General features: G+C 39.0%; 1 protein-coding gene across 6 annotated transcripts in view; it reads left to right on the plus strand.

The window, feature by feature from the left end:
* Positions 1 to 14,229, plus strand: part of LOC136834774 (uncharacterized) — a 660,322-nt gene that overhangs the window by 642,623 nt on the left and 3,470 nt on the right. Inside the window, exons 4-9 of one of the 6 annotated variants that reach the window (XM_067097409.1) lie at positions 7,037 to 7,149; positions 9,116 to 9,782; positions 10,088 to 10,189; positions 10,655 to 10,843; positions 11,689 to 11,805; positions 12,967 to 13,080. In XM_067097409.1, the coding sequence (XP_066953510.1) occupies positions 7,037 to 7,149; positions 9,116 to 9,782; positions 10,088 to 10,189; positions 10,655 to 10,843; positions 11,689 to 11,805; positions 12,967 to 13,080 (1,302 nt within the window). Of the gene's footprint in view, positions 1 to 7,036; positions 7,150 to 9,115; positions 9,783 to 10,087; positions 10,190 to 10,654; positions 10,844 to 11,688; positions 11,806 to 12,929; positions 13,081 to 14,229 lie in introns of all 6 variants that reach the window. The other 5 variants (XM_067097410.1, XM_067097406.1, XM_067097408.1 and 2 more) reach the window with 5 other exon arrangements.

Raw genomic sequence — 14,229 nt, forward strand, 5'->3', positions numbered from 1 at the left:
TATATATATATATATATATATATATATATATATATATATATAAATTTATATATTTTTTCTTTTCTTTTCTTTGACGTGTGGACATGCCCTCCTCCCCCCGTGTTGCCACGCTTCTCTCGACTAATTGCCAGTTGCATAGTTCGTTGCAAAGGTTAACAGACACACTTTGGGATGGAACAGAACGTGCCGAAGTTATCCCGGTTTAAACCTCGGAACTCTCTCTTTGTCTAGCGAGCATCCGAACCACTAGACTAGAGAGAGAGAGAGAGAGAGAGAGAGAGAGAGAGAGAGAGAGAGAGAGAGAGAGAGAGAGAGAATTTTTCCGTTGGACTCCCACTTCTTAATCGACAGTCATTTGTTCTCGTATAATTCCCTTGTATGGAGGCCCTAACGCCCAAACTCCTCCCGGGTCCTGAATATTTCATGATTTTTATGTACTTTTTGATGTACCGCCACTTACTTGGAAACCGTAGCATAGTAACCGAAAGGTGAAATGATAATATTAGGCCTATTGAGTTTTTTCTTCTTTTTCTTCTTCTCTTTGATGTTGATTAGTTGCTTATCGTTAGTCCTTTGTAAGGTGGAAAGGTACCTTCAGGTAAGGTTAACTTGCTAATTAGGTCATTGTAGGCTTATGGACTCTTTGTGTTTTATTTTGAAAAGGAAAACGGTAAGAATTAAGGTCCTTTTTCGTCTAGGAAACAAAAGATTCTCGTTTTCCAAGTCCATAGAGAACGGGAAGCCTAGTGACCTAACCTAGCCCAAGCCCGAAGGAAAAGGAAGTGTTACAGTCCTTCTCAAGGAAGGAACGAGACAGTATTTTTGGGAAAAGATAAGCAGAAAGAGAATTCCAATCCTTTTCTGTAGAAAGGAGACCCCCTTCACTAGAACGGTACAGTTCAATTATTAAAGATTTCTGCATAAGATGTGGGAAGAGTAGGCCTAACGTACTATTCATACGTTTAGATGAAGACGCTCTTGGATACGGCGAGATTCAAATGAAGCACCTTTCAATATCCTGCAGTTAATTATCGGTTTTAGAACGTCTGAGGCCCACTGAGGTGAGTGAAATACGTCTCATACATTACAATACATTAAGCTCTCATCAGAGGCATCTTTTATTTCGTATCCAGGAGCTAATCCTCCCGGGGTATCCCCCAAGGAGGTATCCTGTGACCCAACCAAGCAGATGCTTCTGTATATCGTACCCTGGGGCCGTTTACCTACCACTGACGCTTTTCGCTTCTGAATCATCTCTCTCTCTCTCTCTCTCTCTCTCTCTCTCTCTCTCTCTCTCTCTCTCTCTCTCTCTCTCTCTGAGAGTAGGTATCCATAATGTGTGCAAACTAGGCGAGCCCCGTGTATGTAATTGGGGAGGTAAAGAAGGACAGTATTTTGAGGGGCTTCTTTGACCCTTCCTTTTGCTTCCGAACTTCATTAGGCAGTTTTTTCCTTTTTATTTTTTAAGGTGGGAGGGGATGAGTAGGGGCGGGGGAGGGGAGAAAGGGGAAAGGGCAGGGACTTCCATGGCCATACTCTCTCTCTCTATTCTCCTAAATCATTATCCTCTTACTGCCCTACCCGTACCTAAAATTCATTCTCTCTCTCTCTCCAATGGTACCTCGTTCTGATTAGGGGACCCTGGTTCGTTTCCCGCTCCCGGACATCAGAATTTCTTCATATTTCTTGCACTTGGATCTTAAGGCTGTGTAGTGACATGCGTGTCCAAAAAAGCACGAAGAATTCGAGAAAGTTAAGATGGCCTTGTGGCTATTACAATTACACACACACACACACACACACATACATATATATATTATATATATATATATATATATATATATATATATATATATATATATATATATATATATATATATGCATATAAATACACACACACACACAAGAAAATCACGTGCAAGTTTTCCAAATAAACTTCAAACCATTCAGTTATATTTTATAATTTGGGTAAGTTTTATATGCCGGCAAATCTTGTTTAGTGATATTTTTAAGTATCTTTATTTATTTTAGGTGGTTATTTATGAATGGTGACAGCTAATAATAATAATAATAATAATAATAATAATAATAATAATAATATCCCCAATTTATAGTTTGAACTATTAAGGTGAACTAAGCATAACGCAAACCTTTTTCTGTTTTTTTTTTTCACTAAAGCACTTGAAAGAGAAAAAACGGAAAGGAATAGAACGAGGAAATAACGAACGGGAAAGAATTGCAATTCCAAGCCAAACACTGTTTGCAGTTTGACATCTAAAATGTGGTTGGGTTTTTTTAACAGATTTTTTTGTTCGAGTCTTCGTGAGTTATTCTCCTCTTATTCTCTACGATGGATTCCATAGGTAGTGGTCTCTTACCCCGAAGAGAGATTCCACAGGTAGTGGTCTCTTACCCCGAAGGGGGATTCCATAGGTAGTGGTCTCTTACCCCGAAGACGGATTCCATAGGTAGTGTTCCCTTACCCCGAAGACGGATTCCATAGGTAGTGGTCTCTTACCCCGAAGAGGGATTCCATAGGTAGTGGTCTCTTACCCCGAAGAGGGATTCCACAGGTAGTGGTCTCTTACCGCGAAGAGGGATTCCATAGGTAGTGGTCTCTTACCCCGAAGAGAGATTCCATAGGTAGTGGTCTCTTACCCCGAAGAGGGATTCCATAGTGGTCTCTTACCCCGAAGAGGGATTCCATAGGTAGTGGTCTCTTACCTCGAAGAGGGATTCCATAGATAGTGGTCTCTTACCGCGAAAAGGGATTCCATAGGTAGTGGTCTTTTACCTCGAAGAGGGATTCCATAGGTAATGGTCTTTTACCTCGAAGAGGGATTCCATAGGTAGTGGTCTCTTACCGCAAAGAGGGATTCCATAGCTAGTGGTCTTTTATCTCGAAGAGGGATTCCACAGGTAGTGGGGTTCCATAGGTAGTGGTCTTTTACCTCGAAGAGGGATTCCATAGGTAGTGGTCTCTTACCGCAAAGAGGGATTCCATAGCTAGTGGTCTTTTATCTCGAAGAGGATTCCACAGGTAGTGGGGTTCCATAGGTAGTGGGCTTTTACCTCGAAGAGGGATTCCATAGGTAGTGGTCTCTTACCGCAAAGAGGGATTCCATAGCTAGTGGTCTTTTATCTCGAAGAGGGATTCCACAGGTAGTGGGGTTCCATAGGTAGTGGTCTTTTACCTCGAAGAGGGATTCCATAGGTAGTGGTCTTTTACCTCGAAGAGGGATTCCATAGGTAGTGGTCTTGTACCTCGAAGAGGGATTCCATAGGTAGTTGTCTCTTACCTCAACGAAGGATTCTATAGGTATTGGTGTCTCTTACCTCGATGAGGGTTTCTATAGGTATTGGGGTGTATTACCTCGACGAGGGACTCTACTGTATAGTTACTGAGTAATGACCTCGACGAAATTATCCGCCAGACCTACTCAGCTGAACCATTCGTATATCCCTGTTGACCAAAGCAATGAATTATATGCCTGGTTGTTAGTTGACTATTGAGTTGCCTTTGCGAAAGGAGAGACAAGCAACAACTGTAGGAATAGAATTCAGAGTTTAGACCAAAGGCCAAGCACTGGGGCCTTTGAGGTCATTCAGCGCTGGAAGGGAAATTGAAAATAGGTAGGTTTGAAAGGTGTAACAGGAGGAAAACCTCGCAGTTGCACTATGAAGTAATCGTTAGGAGAGGGTTGATAGCAAGGTGGAAGAATATAATTTGAATGGAGGTGCAGTAAAAGGAATGAAAAGGGTTGCAGCTATGGGTCGAAGGGACGCTGCAAAGAACCTTTAGTAATGCGTACAGTGCATCGCGTCAGGTACACTGACGGCACTACCGCCCTTCGGGGAGCAAGAACTGTATGACTCTCTCTCTCTCTCTCTCTCTCTCTCTCTCTCTCTCTCTCTCTCTCTCATTGCAGATGATACGAGGATTACCGGGGGGTAAAAATGGCGAATACGTGTTATGGAAAATAAATGTCTTCCCCGGGACGAGGTTGGGGTATTTTTCAAAGAAGGAAACTCTTGTGATTTTTTCCTCTTTTTTTCCTTTTTTCCCTCTCCTCGGGGGGAAAAATAGCCTGTGTCAGGAGCAGGCATATTTCTGACTATTTTACGGGCCGGGAAATGTGAAGAAATCGCAGGCAAAGTATTTTTTCCCTTTTTTCTTTCATCGGTTTTGGTACGTTTTTATCACTTTCGCGTGTAGAATTTTTTTTATTGGCCCAAATGAAAGGCTTGTGTTATAGTTCTGCATTGGTTATCTTCCAGAGAGAGAGAGAGAGAGAGAGAGAGAGAGAGAGAGAGAGAGAGAGAGAGAGAGAGAGAGAGAGAGAGAGAATCAAGCTAAACGGGAAGAACAGTAAATGACAGCTGTTGCATTTATTAACATTATATAGAAATGGGCCAATGTTATTGACTTTCACTATATATTCTTATACTGTTCTCGTAATTTGAATGAAAGATATGTATCCGCCCATCTTGCTGTCAACCTCCAAACACCCCCTTGTACCCCCAACCCGGTGCTTCCACCTCCATTGCTGCCAACCGTCCTTTTCACTGCTACCAATCCGTTGCTGCTATCCGTATAGACACCAGCCGTCATATCCACTGCTGTCAGTCTACTCCACTGGTGCTATTTCTCCCTTAACTGCTATCAATTCCCCACTTTCCTTCCGTTCTATCACAACTGCCATCCATGGATATCAGCCGTCACTGTCACTCCCCTCTGCTGTCAGCCTCCACGTCCACTGCTACCAACAACCATTAACTCTACCTCCACTGCTACCATCACATTTCTCCATTACTAGGAGCCTCCACATTCATTGCTACCATCCTTCACTACCAATGCTGAAAAAAAAACCACTATTACCCATTTCTTCATTAATATCAAGTATGAACCCACCTTTAGTGCTACCAATCCCACCGTCAGTGCTGCCAACTTATATCTGCAGTGCTACCAATGCCACCGTCATTACTACCAACTTTTCTTTGCATTCATTGCTACCAACCTTTCTCTCTACTACCAACCCTCATCTCCCATGCTGTCTGTCAATCCCCACTATCCCTACAGTCACCCCATACTTCGGCAGCCTCCTACAGCTGTTTGGCAACGTCGTATTCCTGCGGGAGACGGTATCTCATTGGAATAATTAGGCCGGTACTATCGCACTTTCCCTTTTTAATTATTCATACGCGGAAGGCCGAATTAGAGCTTCAAACTGTGCAAGTTCTCCCCCCCCCCACCCACCCCTTCCCCCCATCCCTTCTTCCACCTACGTGTTTACCTGGAAAACAGCCATTTTCCGTTTCTTCGTTTCTCGTGATTAGTAATGCTTGTCGGTACGTTATTTCATCCTGCTAATGCATTTTGTGCTGTCTGGTTGTATCTATCTGCAGGCCGTATTTGCATAAGGCCACGAGGTGAAATAAAGAATGCTGTTATGAATGCCATTGTATCGGTAATGCACTAATGTGATGCTTCGCTCTGAGCTCTCGACTGTGTGTGTGAGTGGGATTTCTGTGGCAGCTGCAGATACTGAGCAGAGTTTTTGTTTTATTCTTATTATTTCGGTGATGCAACGGAGAGTTTCTCCTTTTGATTTCACGTCTTGGGAAATGTCCTTGCTTGTTTGCCGTCTCTTGATGAGATTATTGTTGATTTGCTCCTATGTTTGTTCAACTGACTGTAAATTCGTTGCTGGTTTTTGAGCCTTTGCAGATATACCTTACAGACGTTGGTCAGGCAAACAATGTATGTATATATGTATATATATATATATATATATATATATATATATATATATATATATATATATATATATATATATATATATATATATATCAAACATTTGCATCAGATATTACCCTAATGACATAACCGAGTAATCCCAAACATCTACATGTCTTTCAAAGAGCTCTGAAAAAGGGTCATCCACTCTTTTTCACCTCCTCCTATGCGTATTATTCTGCCCCTGTGGATCTGACCCAGTTTCCCGGGGGCGTTTGTCCCGGGGAGAATGGGGTTTACGTTTGATATACTTCAGCCAGGCGGAAGGTAAACAGGTGATTATAACGGGTAAACAATTACAACTTAGATAATTATCATATTTAGAATATACTTCATTTCGCGGTTGTGAAATGGTTGTGTGTGTGTGTACCGGATGGGATATGTTGTTGAATTTAAATTTACCATTTCACGTAAATGCCTCCTGTTCTTTCTTCTGTATGTTTATTCGATTTTGATTTGCTTTTGCTTTTTATTCATTCGTTATTCCCTTCCTCCCACAAACAGGGCTCGCTTGGGAAGTCGCTTGTCTTCAGCAGTGATGTGAATGAATTTCCACTTTTTTTTTCTAATTTTAATCGTACGCGCGTCTACGCTGCGTTAACTTGAAATTAAGGCACATAGAAATTATTGTGTGAATTAGAATATTCGTCGCAGAGCTCATCTTGCTAATGGGGGGAGCGTAGCCTAGTAGGAAGTTATGTGCTGTAATAGGATTGCGTAATTGGAGATAAGATGCATGTGATGAGGATGAAATTGGTTGGTAATCGTACTCACTCGCTCTCTCTCGCGCACATATACACTACACTACACACACACAATTATATTATACTATACTATATATATATATATATATATATATATATATATATATATATATATATATATATATATATATATATATATATAATATATATATATATTATATAAATAGATCTGTATAGTGTGTATATATATATATATATATATATATATATATATATATATATATATATATATATATATATATATATATATATATGTATATGTATGTAATTTTATACATACATATATGTACACATAATATGTAGCCTATATATATGTTATGTAATATTCTTCTATTTAACACAATATAAAAGAATGTTGTAATTTAGTGTTCTTTCTTATACACAGAGAATAGTAATTACCTATTTTAATTAAGTGTTCTTCAAAACTGTAAAAAAAAAAAATACCTTTTAACCCATGTCGTTTCTTCTCTTGCAGGGAGCAGTGTGGTGGAAGGAGAATTCAGAATCACTAACCAAAACTTCTGGTCAGGGCTGGAGGACCCACATTCGGAGGAATACAGGGCCATGGCGGACTCCATAGAGAGAGAGGTAATCAGATATCCCTGTTTTAGTTATCAGAAGAGGTATGGGGACGTGGCTGTGGGGCTAGCGATCTCATCCTAAACAAGTAAAAAATGTGCCAAGGTTTCTACGGCGCAGTCAAGTTTTTTGTACAGCGTATAGTCAAGGCCACTGAAAATATCTTTCGGTGGTCTCGGTATAATGCTGTATGAGCCGCGGCCCATGAAACTTTAACCACAGCCCGGTGGTGGCCTATCCTATATTGTTGTCAGAAGCACAATTATGGGTAAATTTAACCTTAAATAAAATAAAAACTACTTAGGCTAGAGAGCTGCAATTTGGTATGTTTGATGATTGGAGGGTGGATGATCAACATACCAATTTGCAGCCTTCTAGCCTGAGTAGTTTTTAAGATCTGAGGGTGGGTAGAAAAAAGTGAGGAAGGACAGACTAAAATGGATGCCCCAAGAAACTTGCAGATCATACAGTTTTGGTACAAGTGGTGATGGGTTTCAGTGACGCCCTTACAGTCAGACGGGTTAGTGAATCCAGGTCTAAACACAGGCTTTATTTTTTAATAAGCTTTTCTTTTTCAGACTTGAAGAAAATAGGACAATTATTTTGTGGGGTTTTAAGCTTGAAGTTCTTCGAGCTAATAGTCGTGATTTCACAACAGAGACACTGCCAGAAAATTAAGTTTAAGAATGTTTTAGAAAACTTGAAGGTATGCAGCAAAACTAAAGGAAAATGGCTTCTTGTGATTTTAGTCTTAGACCTATTAGTGCTACCACTTTGTGGCACTGGTATGTACAACTAAAAAATGTTTAAATTATTTATATCATTCTACACTCATTGGAAGCATTTTTAATTTTCGAAAAGGCAAACAAAATAATTGGATGAGAATAATGTAGTAAGAAACGTAGACATTCTCCAGTTATCATCGTCCGAAGGTTTGTAAATCACTGTGACGTTCTCTGAAGTATGTTATAAAGGCGTTGCTGAAGTTGATACAGACGTTTTTGTGGCACAATATGGAAAGGTCGCCAGACTACTTATAATTGGCAGTAGGAAAAATGGACATCAAAATAAACTAGAAGGTCCGCAGTATATTTAACATCACGGCCCACAGAGAACTCCTCCTGGGAAATCTCTTTTATTTACCATGTTAAAATAATTCATTTTGTATTGAAGTCATTGGGCAATTATTTTCTGTTGCCCATATATGCTGCAATTTTTTGTTCAGCTAAATATACTTTCATTCGACATTTTACTCTTTTGTTTGTGTGATGAAAATTTCAATTTTATTATAGGAATATAGAGTTTAGGCCAAAGGCCAAGCACTGGGACCTGTGAGGTCATTCAGCACTGGAAAGGAAATTGAGAGTAGGTAGGTTTGAAAGGTATAACAGGAGGAAATCCTCAAAGCAGTTGCACTATGAAATAATAGTTAGGAGAGGGTGGATAGCAAGATGGAAGAAGATAATATGAATGGAGGTACAGCAAAAGGAATGAAAGGGGTTGCATCTAGGGGCCAAAGGGACGCTGCAAAGAACCTTTAGTAATGCCTACAGTGCATTCCATGAGGTACACTGACGGCAGTACCTTCTACGGGGTCAGTTTTATTATAAATTCTATTCGAGCAAATTTGAAAGAATTTTAAAACATTGCATGTACTAGGTTTAGTTCATTGATCAGTACAGAAGTGAATTCGTTAACTCAAACTAGTAGTTTGATACATGACCCTGGTTTATGCCATTTTATTGTCAATAGGGTTTGACTTTAATACATTGCTTAGCTGTATATCATGACCATTTTTTTAAAAATTACCCTTACCAGATAAACACAATCCAGTAAACTATACATTTGATATTTTACGAGATATTTTACAGCCTGCGATTTTGAACTGAAAAGACAGAATAGTTAACAATGAATTTTCTCAGTTACATATAGCCAAAAATAATTTTTTAAAATGTCAATGTATTTTCTTCTTCAGCTTGACACACTATTCCTTGGGTCCGTCTGGGCACGCGAGTATAACCACAGCCAAGTCGTCTCCCTGGCTGAGGGCTCCCTACTTGTACACGCTCAGTTGTTCCTGAACGTCGCAGACGTCCGAGCAGCTTCTAAATTAGGGTCAGTATTCCTCCGCGGCCTCCACAATCGCCATGGGAACGACTGGCTTGGCCAGTACTCCATCGATGTCACGTCCATCAGGTTCACCAATGTTGCCGTCGATTCTTCTAAAGTGTCATCCACCACCCAGCCTCCATCGACCGAGGGAGATGAGGAGCAGTCGACATCGGTCGTGGAAGTCTCGAACACTATACCTCATCTAAACGTAGGTTGGGGCGAATGGGGTCCCTGGTCTAGTTGCTTCCCCTGCTCCCCCCAGTACGATCAGATACGAACCAGACAGTGCCACATGGATGCTGGTCGCGGCGTGATCATCAGCACCATTGAGCCATGCTTGCCAACTGGCATGGGTGGTCAGCTGGAAGGTTCGGGTGGTGAAATGGACAGTCGTCCGTGCCAGTGTCCTCACATCAACAATAAGGATGGCTCGAGGACAACCACCACCACCACTACGACAACCACCACCCCCTGGAAGGTTGAAGAACAGCCGCAGAGGGAAGAAGACCGTCTGGGTGATGTGGGTGCAGGTATGTTTGCGAGAGTAAAACTATATTTTGTTCTGTAATGTTTGAATGCCAAACTACACACATGTTCTGTACCTGTATAATACAGGACAGTAATACAGAATAGGATCTCTCTTATCCACAGCTTGAAAGCCTCTAGACAAAGGCAAGTAATGAAGCAGTTTGAAGTCTGTAATAATTTGGTTTTTGTATTTTAACCTTTTTGAAGTCTTCAAAGCTTGCAAGATATTTTTTTAAGATGAGAAGCTTTTAAAGATTGGAAAGATGTTGTGATGCCCTGAATTGTTTGCACGTAAATGTCATTTCAGAGCGACTCTGTGATTTGTGTCTCCCTGGCGAAGTCTGTGTTGGATTACAAGGGGAACCGTATCCCACCTGCAGAACGGCACTGGATTCAGGGGACCGAACAGGTAAGCTCTTTCACGATCTCTCTTTAAATGGAATTGTACCGTGATAGTCATGTGCTGGTAGAGTTTTCGTGGTACTTTTGTTTTATTTTAGAATTTGCAGAGGCTACCAGAGCTTATGTCTTAAATGTTTTTTCATAATTGCCATTATACTATTCAAAATTATCTTGTGTGAACAACATAATTTTTTGAAAGTTGCACTAGCAAGTACATTAACTCAGTACGTAAAGGAATAAAGCCATAGCAAATGGTGGAGACTAATAATGCTGTTGTCCCATTCTGAGATTAATCCAGAAATTAAAAAAGAAAGATTTAAAAATAAAAAAAAGGTGACTACAGAGTAGTTTGAATTTAATTCCTCATACTTTAAATCTAACACTTTGGTCCAACCAGACTTTTTTTCTGGGAAAGATTTGGAAAGAAAGGCAAAAGAGAATTGTTAGAAAAAAAAGACAAACATTTTTTCAGGTTGTGGTGGCCTTTGTGCTATAGACTCTGAGGTATGCCAGGCACTGGGATCTCGAGCCTTCCAGTGCCATAGTGCATCACTCTGTCTGCATGATGAGTGGCGTTGTGCTGATGGCCTGTGTATACCCCACATTAAGCGCTGCGACGGTCACATGAACTGTTATGATCAAAGTGACGAACAACACTGTCGTAAGTTTTGTAGCAAATTTTATTGCTCTTCTGCACCTCAAGTCACTGTACTGTGTATGAGAATGCCATGACAGTCCAGTACACTGATAGGTAAACTTAAGAAGGACTTCAACTCACTCACTTGTGGTTTGTCGAGGTTTCCTCTTGCAACTACAATACCATGAAATGGTGCTGTTGTGAAGAGAGAGTGGTCATTCACCTCGCTGTAATTGTGAACTGCATTTCTCGCTCAGTTTTTAAACAACAGAATCAACTTTTGAGAAGTAGTGGGGAGATGAAAACAGAAGAGCTGTCCATGTGTTAAGTAATTGTTAAATTTAAATGTACATTACTTGAAGACTGCATCTAAAAATCAGCATGTTGTATTGCTTTCTCATATTTACTACTTTATATTTGTATATTTTTAGTTAGTTTTATATGGTGGATGTGCTTCATTTTTATTATAGATGCTTGTAATGGGTTTATTTGGAATGCTATACATTAAATGTCTGCTAGTTGTGTACTGTTCATTTTTTTTTTTTTTTTTGTGAAATTTCCAGTTTTGAATTGGCATTCTGATTAATGTCTTGATGTTTTGATGCTCTTGTCAAGTATAATTTTCAGTTTTCATCTTTGTTGCAAAATTGAGAAATACTTTTACAATTTTCTGGAGGCTTCATGATGAAAATTAAACTCTTACAGCACTTTTGGACAAGCAAAAGACTTAAGACAATGCTGTCCTGTTTGAAATAATCTAAATATCACTATCTATAGATAAACTGATAAACATAACTTATTTTAAGATAAACTAATGACTTTTTTACAGATAAAATGCAGTATATTGATGAATATTTGCCTTGTTTCAGAGTGCAGTATTGATCAATTTCAATGTGGCAACAATACTTCCTGCCTACCTATTACTTCAAAATGTGATGGTAAAATGGACTGCTGGGACGGCTCTGACGAAGTCAATTGCACAACATGTAAGTAACAAGCTGCTGCCATTATTATTTTTCCACAAATCTGACAGTGATTTGCACCAAAGTTTGTTGAGCCTATAGTTGAAATGATCTACACAAAAAAAAAAAAAAAAAAATCTGTTTGTGTAATAGAACCTTGAAAAATAATTCATGTGAATTGTATGAGTGTAGTTCAAGTAAGTGAGAAGTAAATCTTGTGTAGATCAGCCAAAGCTGTTATATCTTCATTGCTGCAGGATTTCACAAGTTGTCTGCTTATCTCAATCACCACACTTTTCAACTTGTATTGTAATTCACTCTTTTTGCACTGTAGGATATCAGGTAAAATACTGATGATTTCTTATATCCTGTTCTTGAGTAGGATGCTGTTTATGGCCATCACAAGGTGAAATTACATTTATTGTTAATTTGTTTAGCATTGACCAAGACACACCCAGCGATACCAGACATCAGGCTTTGAGAACTAAGAGATTCGCCCACTTTTCCGAAGATCCTTCCCTGCATATTGTACCCTTGCAGATCCTACTCTGACTATTGTAGCTGTTGTATTGTAGAGGAATTTTCGTTTTTGAAACACCAATGTTTATACTTTTTGTGCCATTTCATTTTTTGAGTGATGATTACTTGATGCATGGCTTTTCATTTTAGGTTTGAATTTTTGTGCATGACTCCATTCTGACTGATTTCCTCTGATATTTTTTTTGCATGTGTTTGATTGCATGTGGTCTTGCTGTCCTGTCTCTCTAAAACCCAGCAAAGGGAGGTAAGATTTTTAATCACCCGCACTCTTAGAAAGTTCAGTATTAATCATGTTGAAGTTTTGATGATAAAATTTTAATTTTTTGTATGAAATGGTAATTATGTTATAAAGCTTGCATGAAAATACATTTTCTTTTACTAATATCTTCTCATTTTTTACTTTTTAACTTTTAAAAAAGTTCAAGCCAGTATAAGCAGTAATTTGATGCACTCTAACACTTTTAACTGGCTATTTCTGTTCTTGTTTTTAATTTGTTCCCTGACCTCTCCACTACCACAGTCAACCACAATTTCCAAACCTCATCCCTATACCACTCAGTTGCGGATCTTGGTTCTCAATGTCTTATGGGTACCTGTGTGTGTTTCAGTGTGCCCCAACCCTGACACTCAGTTTACTTGCCGCAGCAGTCAGTGTATCCCCAAGCAGCAATTCTGCGACGGGTTACCGGATTGTAGAGACGGGTCAGATGAACCCTTTGGATGTGCTGGACGGTGCCAAACCAACGAGCATCAATGCAGGTGAGGAAGGGAAGAGTCATTTCAGAGACGTAATTTATGGTGTTGCGTACTTCTCTGTAGGTGGGAATTTATGGAATTTGAGTGAGTCTTACAAGCAAATGTGTTTTCATTCTTATGTTAGTTTATAACACTGCCTTTACTGTATTTACAAAATGTGTTTATAAAACTGCCTTTACTGTAATTACAAAATGTATTTCCTAAATACTGTAGTGCTTTAATTTTCAATTTATATATTCATAAATCTACTTCACTTGTGTGTATATTGTGCGTTTTCTTCTAACCGTAACACACAGAAATATTCGTGATAAATATTAGTGATATGCAGTAGCTGAAACAACTTTATTCTTAATGCATTATATATATAAAATTTTAATTTTTTTTTTACAAATTAGTATTGCTTTAGTTTTATTATGCTACTTTGAAGTTAGTTACAACCATCACCATCATAATTTAATCACGAATCAATAAAAAGATACTAAATTTCACAGACTGCTATTTTGTATCACTTTTTATGGCTCCCATATTGTAGAATCACAATTTCACATGGTCTTATGACAGAATTCACATTTCCTAGGCAGATCAAGTGTTGACACATGATTAGTTAATACTAATGACTGACTTAGTGGAGCTCAAATGCATTGGTTATCATTCCATGGTCATTCCTCCATTTTTAGTCCATAAATGCTCATTCTTTCACAAAGCTCATCAATATGTTTTATCTTGAAACACTACAGTTAGTCTCTCGTAGGGCTGGTGGGAAGGTTTTGTTCTTGAATGAAGGATGAAAATCTGAACAAGACAAAGTTGAGCAAGTTAAATAGCTATAGGGCAAGGGAGCAAAAGGGGCACTGCTAAGGCCCTTTAGTAGTATAGTACTGGCTATTGTGCCTTCTAAGGCTCACTGTAGGCAACGTCACATTTGGGACCCGATGCATGAACATTTTTGGCCCTTTTTCATTTCATTTCATATTTAGTGTAGTCATGATGACAACACTTCAGTATAATTTTACTTTTTTAATTTGTCCAAAATGTATGACACAAAAACAGGAAAACTCATAGGAAACACTAAATAGGAGCACTGGAGGAACACAACATATACAATGTAAATTTTGTAATTATCAAGAATTTTCCAGTGAAGGTAATGTTTTT

This window comes from Macrobrachium rosenbergii, chromosome 54 (genome assembly GCF_040412425.1).
Source record: "Macrobrachium rosenbergii isolate ZJJX-2024 chromosome 54, ASM4041242v1, whole genome shotgun sequence".
Taxonomy (NCBI): domain Eukaryota; kingdom Metazoa; phylum Arthropoda; class Malacostraca; order Decapoda; family Palaemonidae; genus Macrobrachium; species Macrobrachium rosenbergii.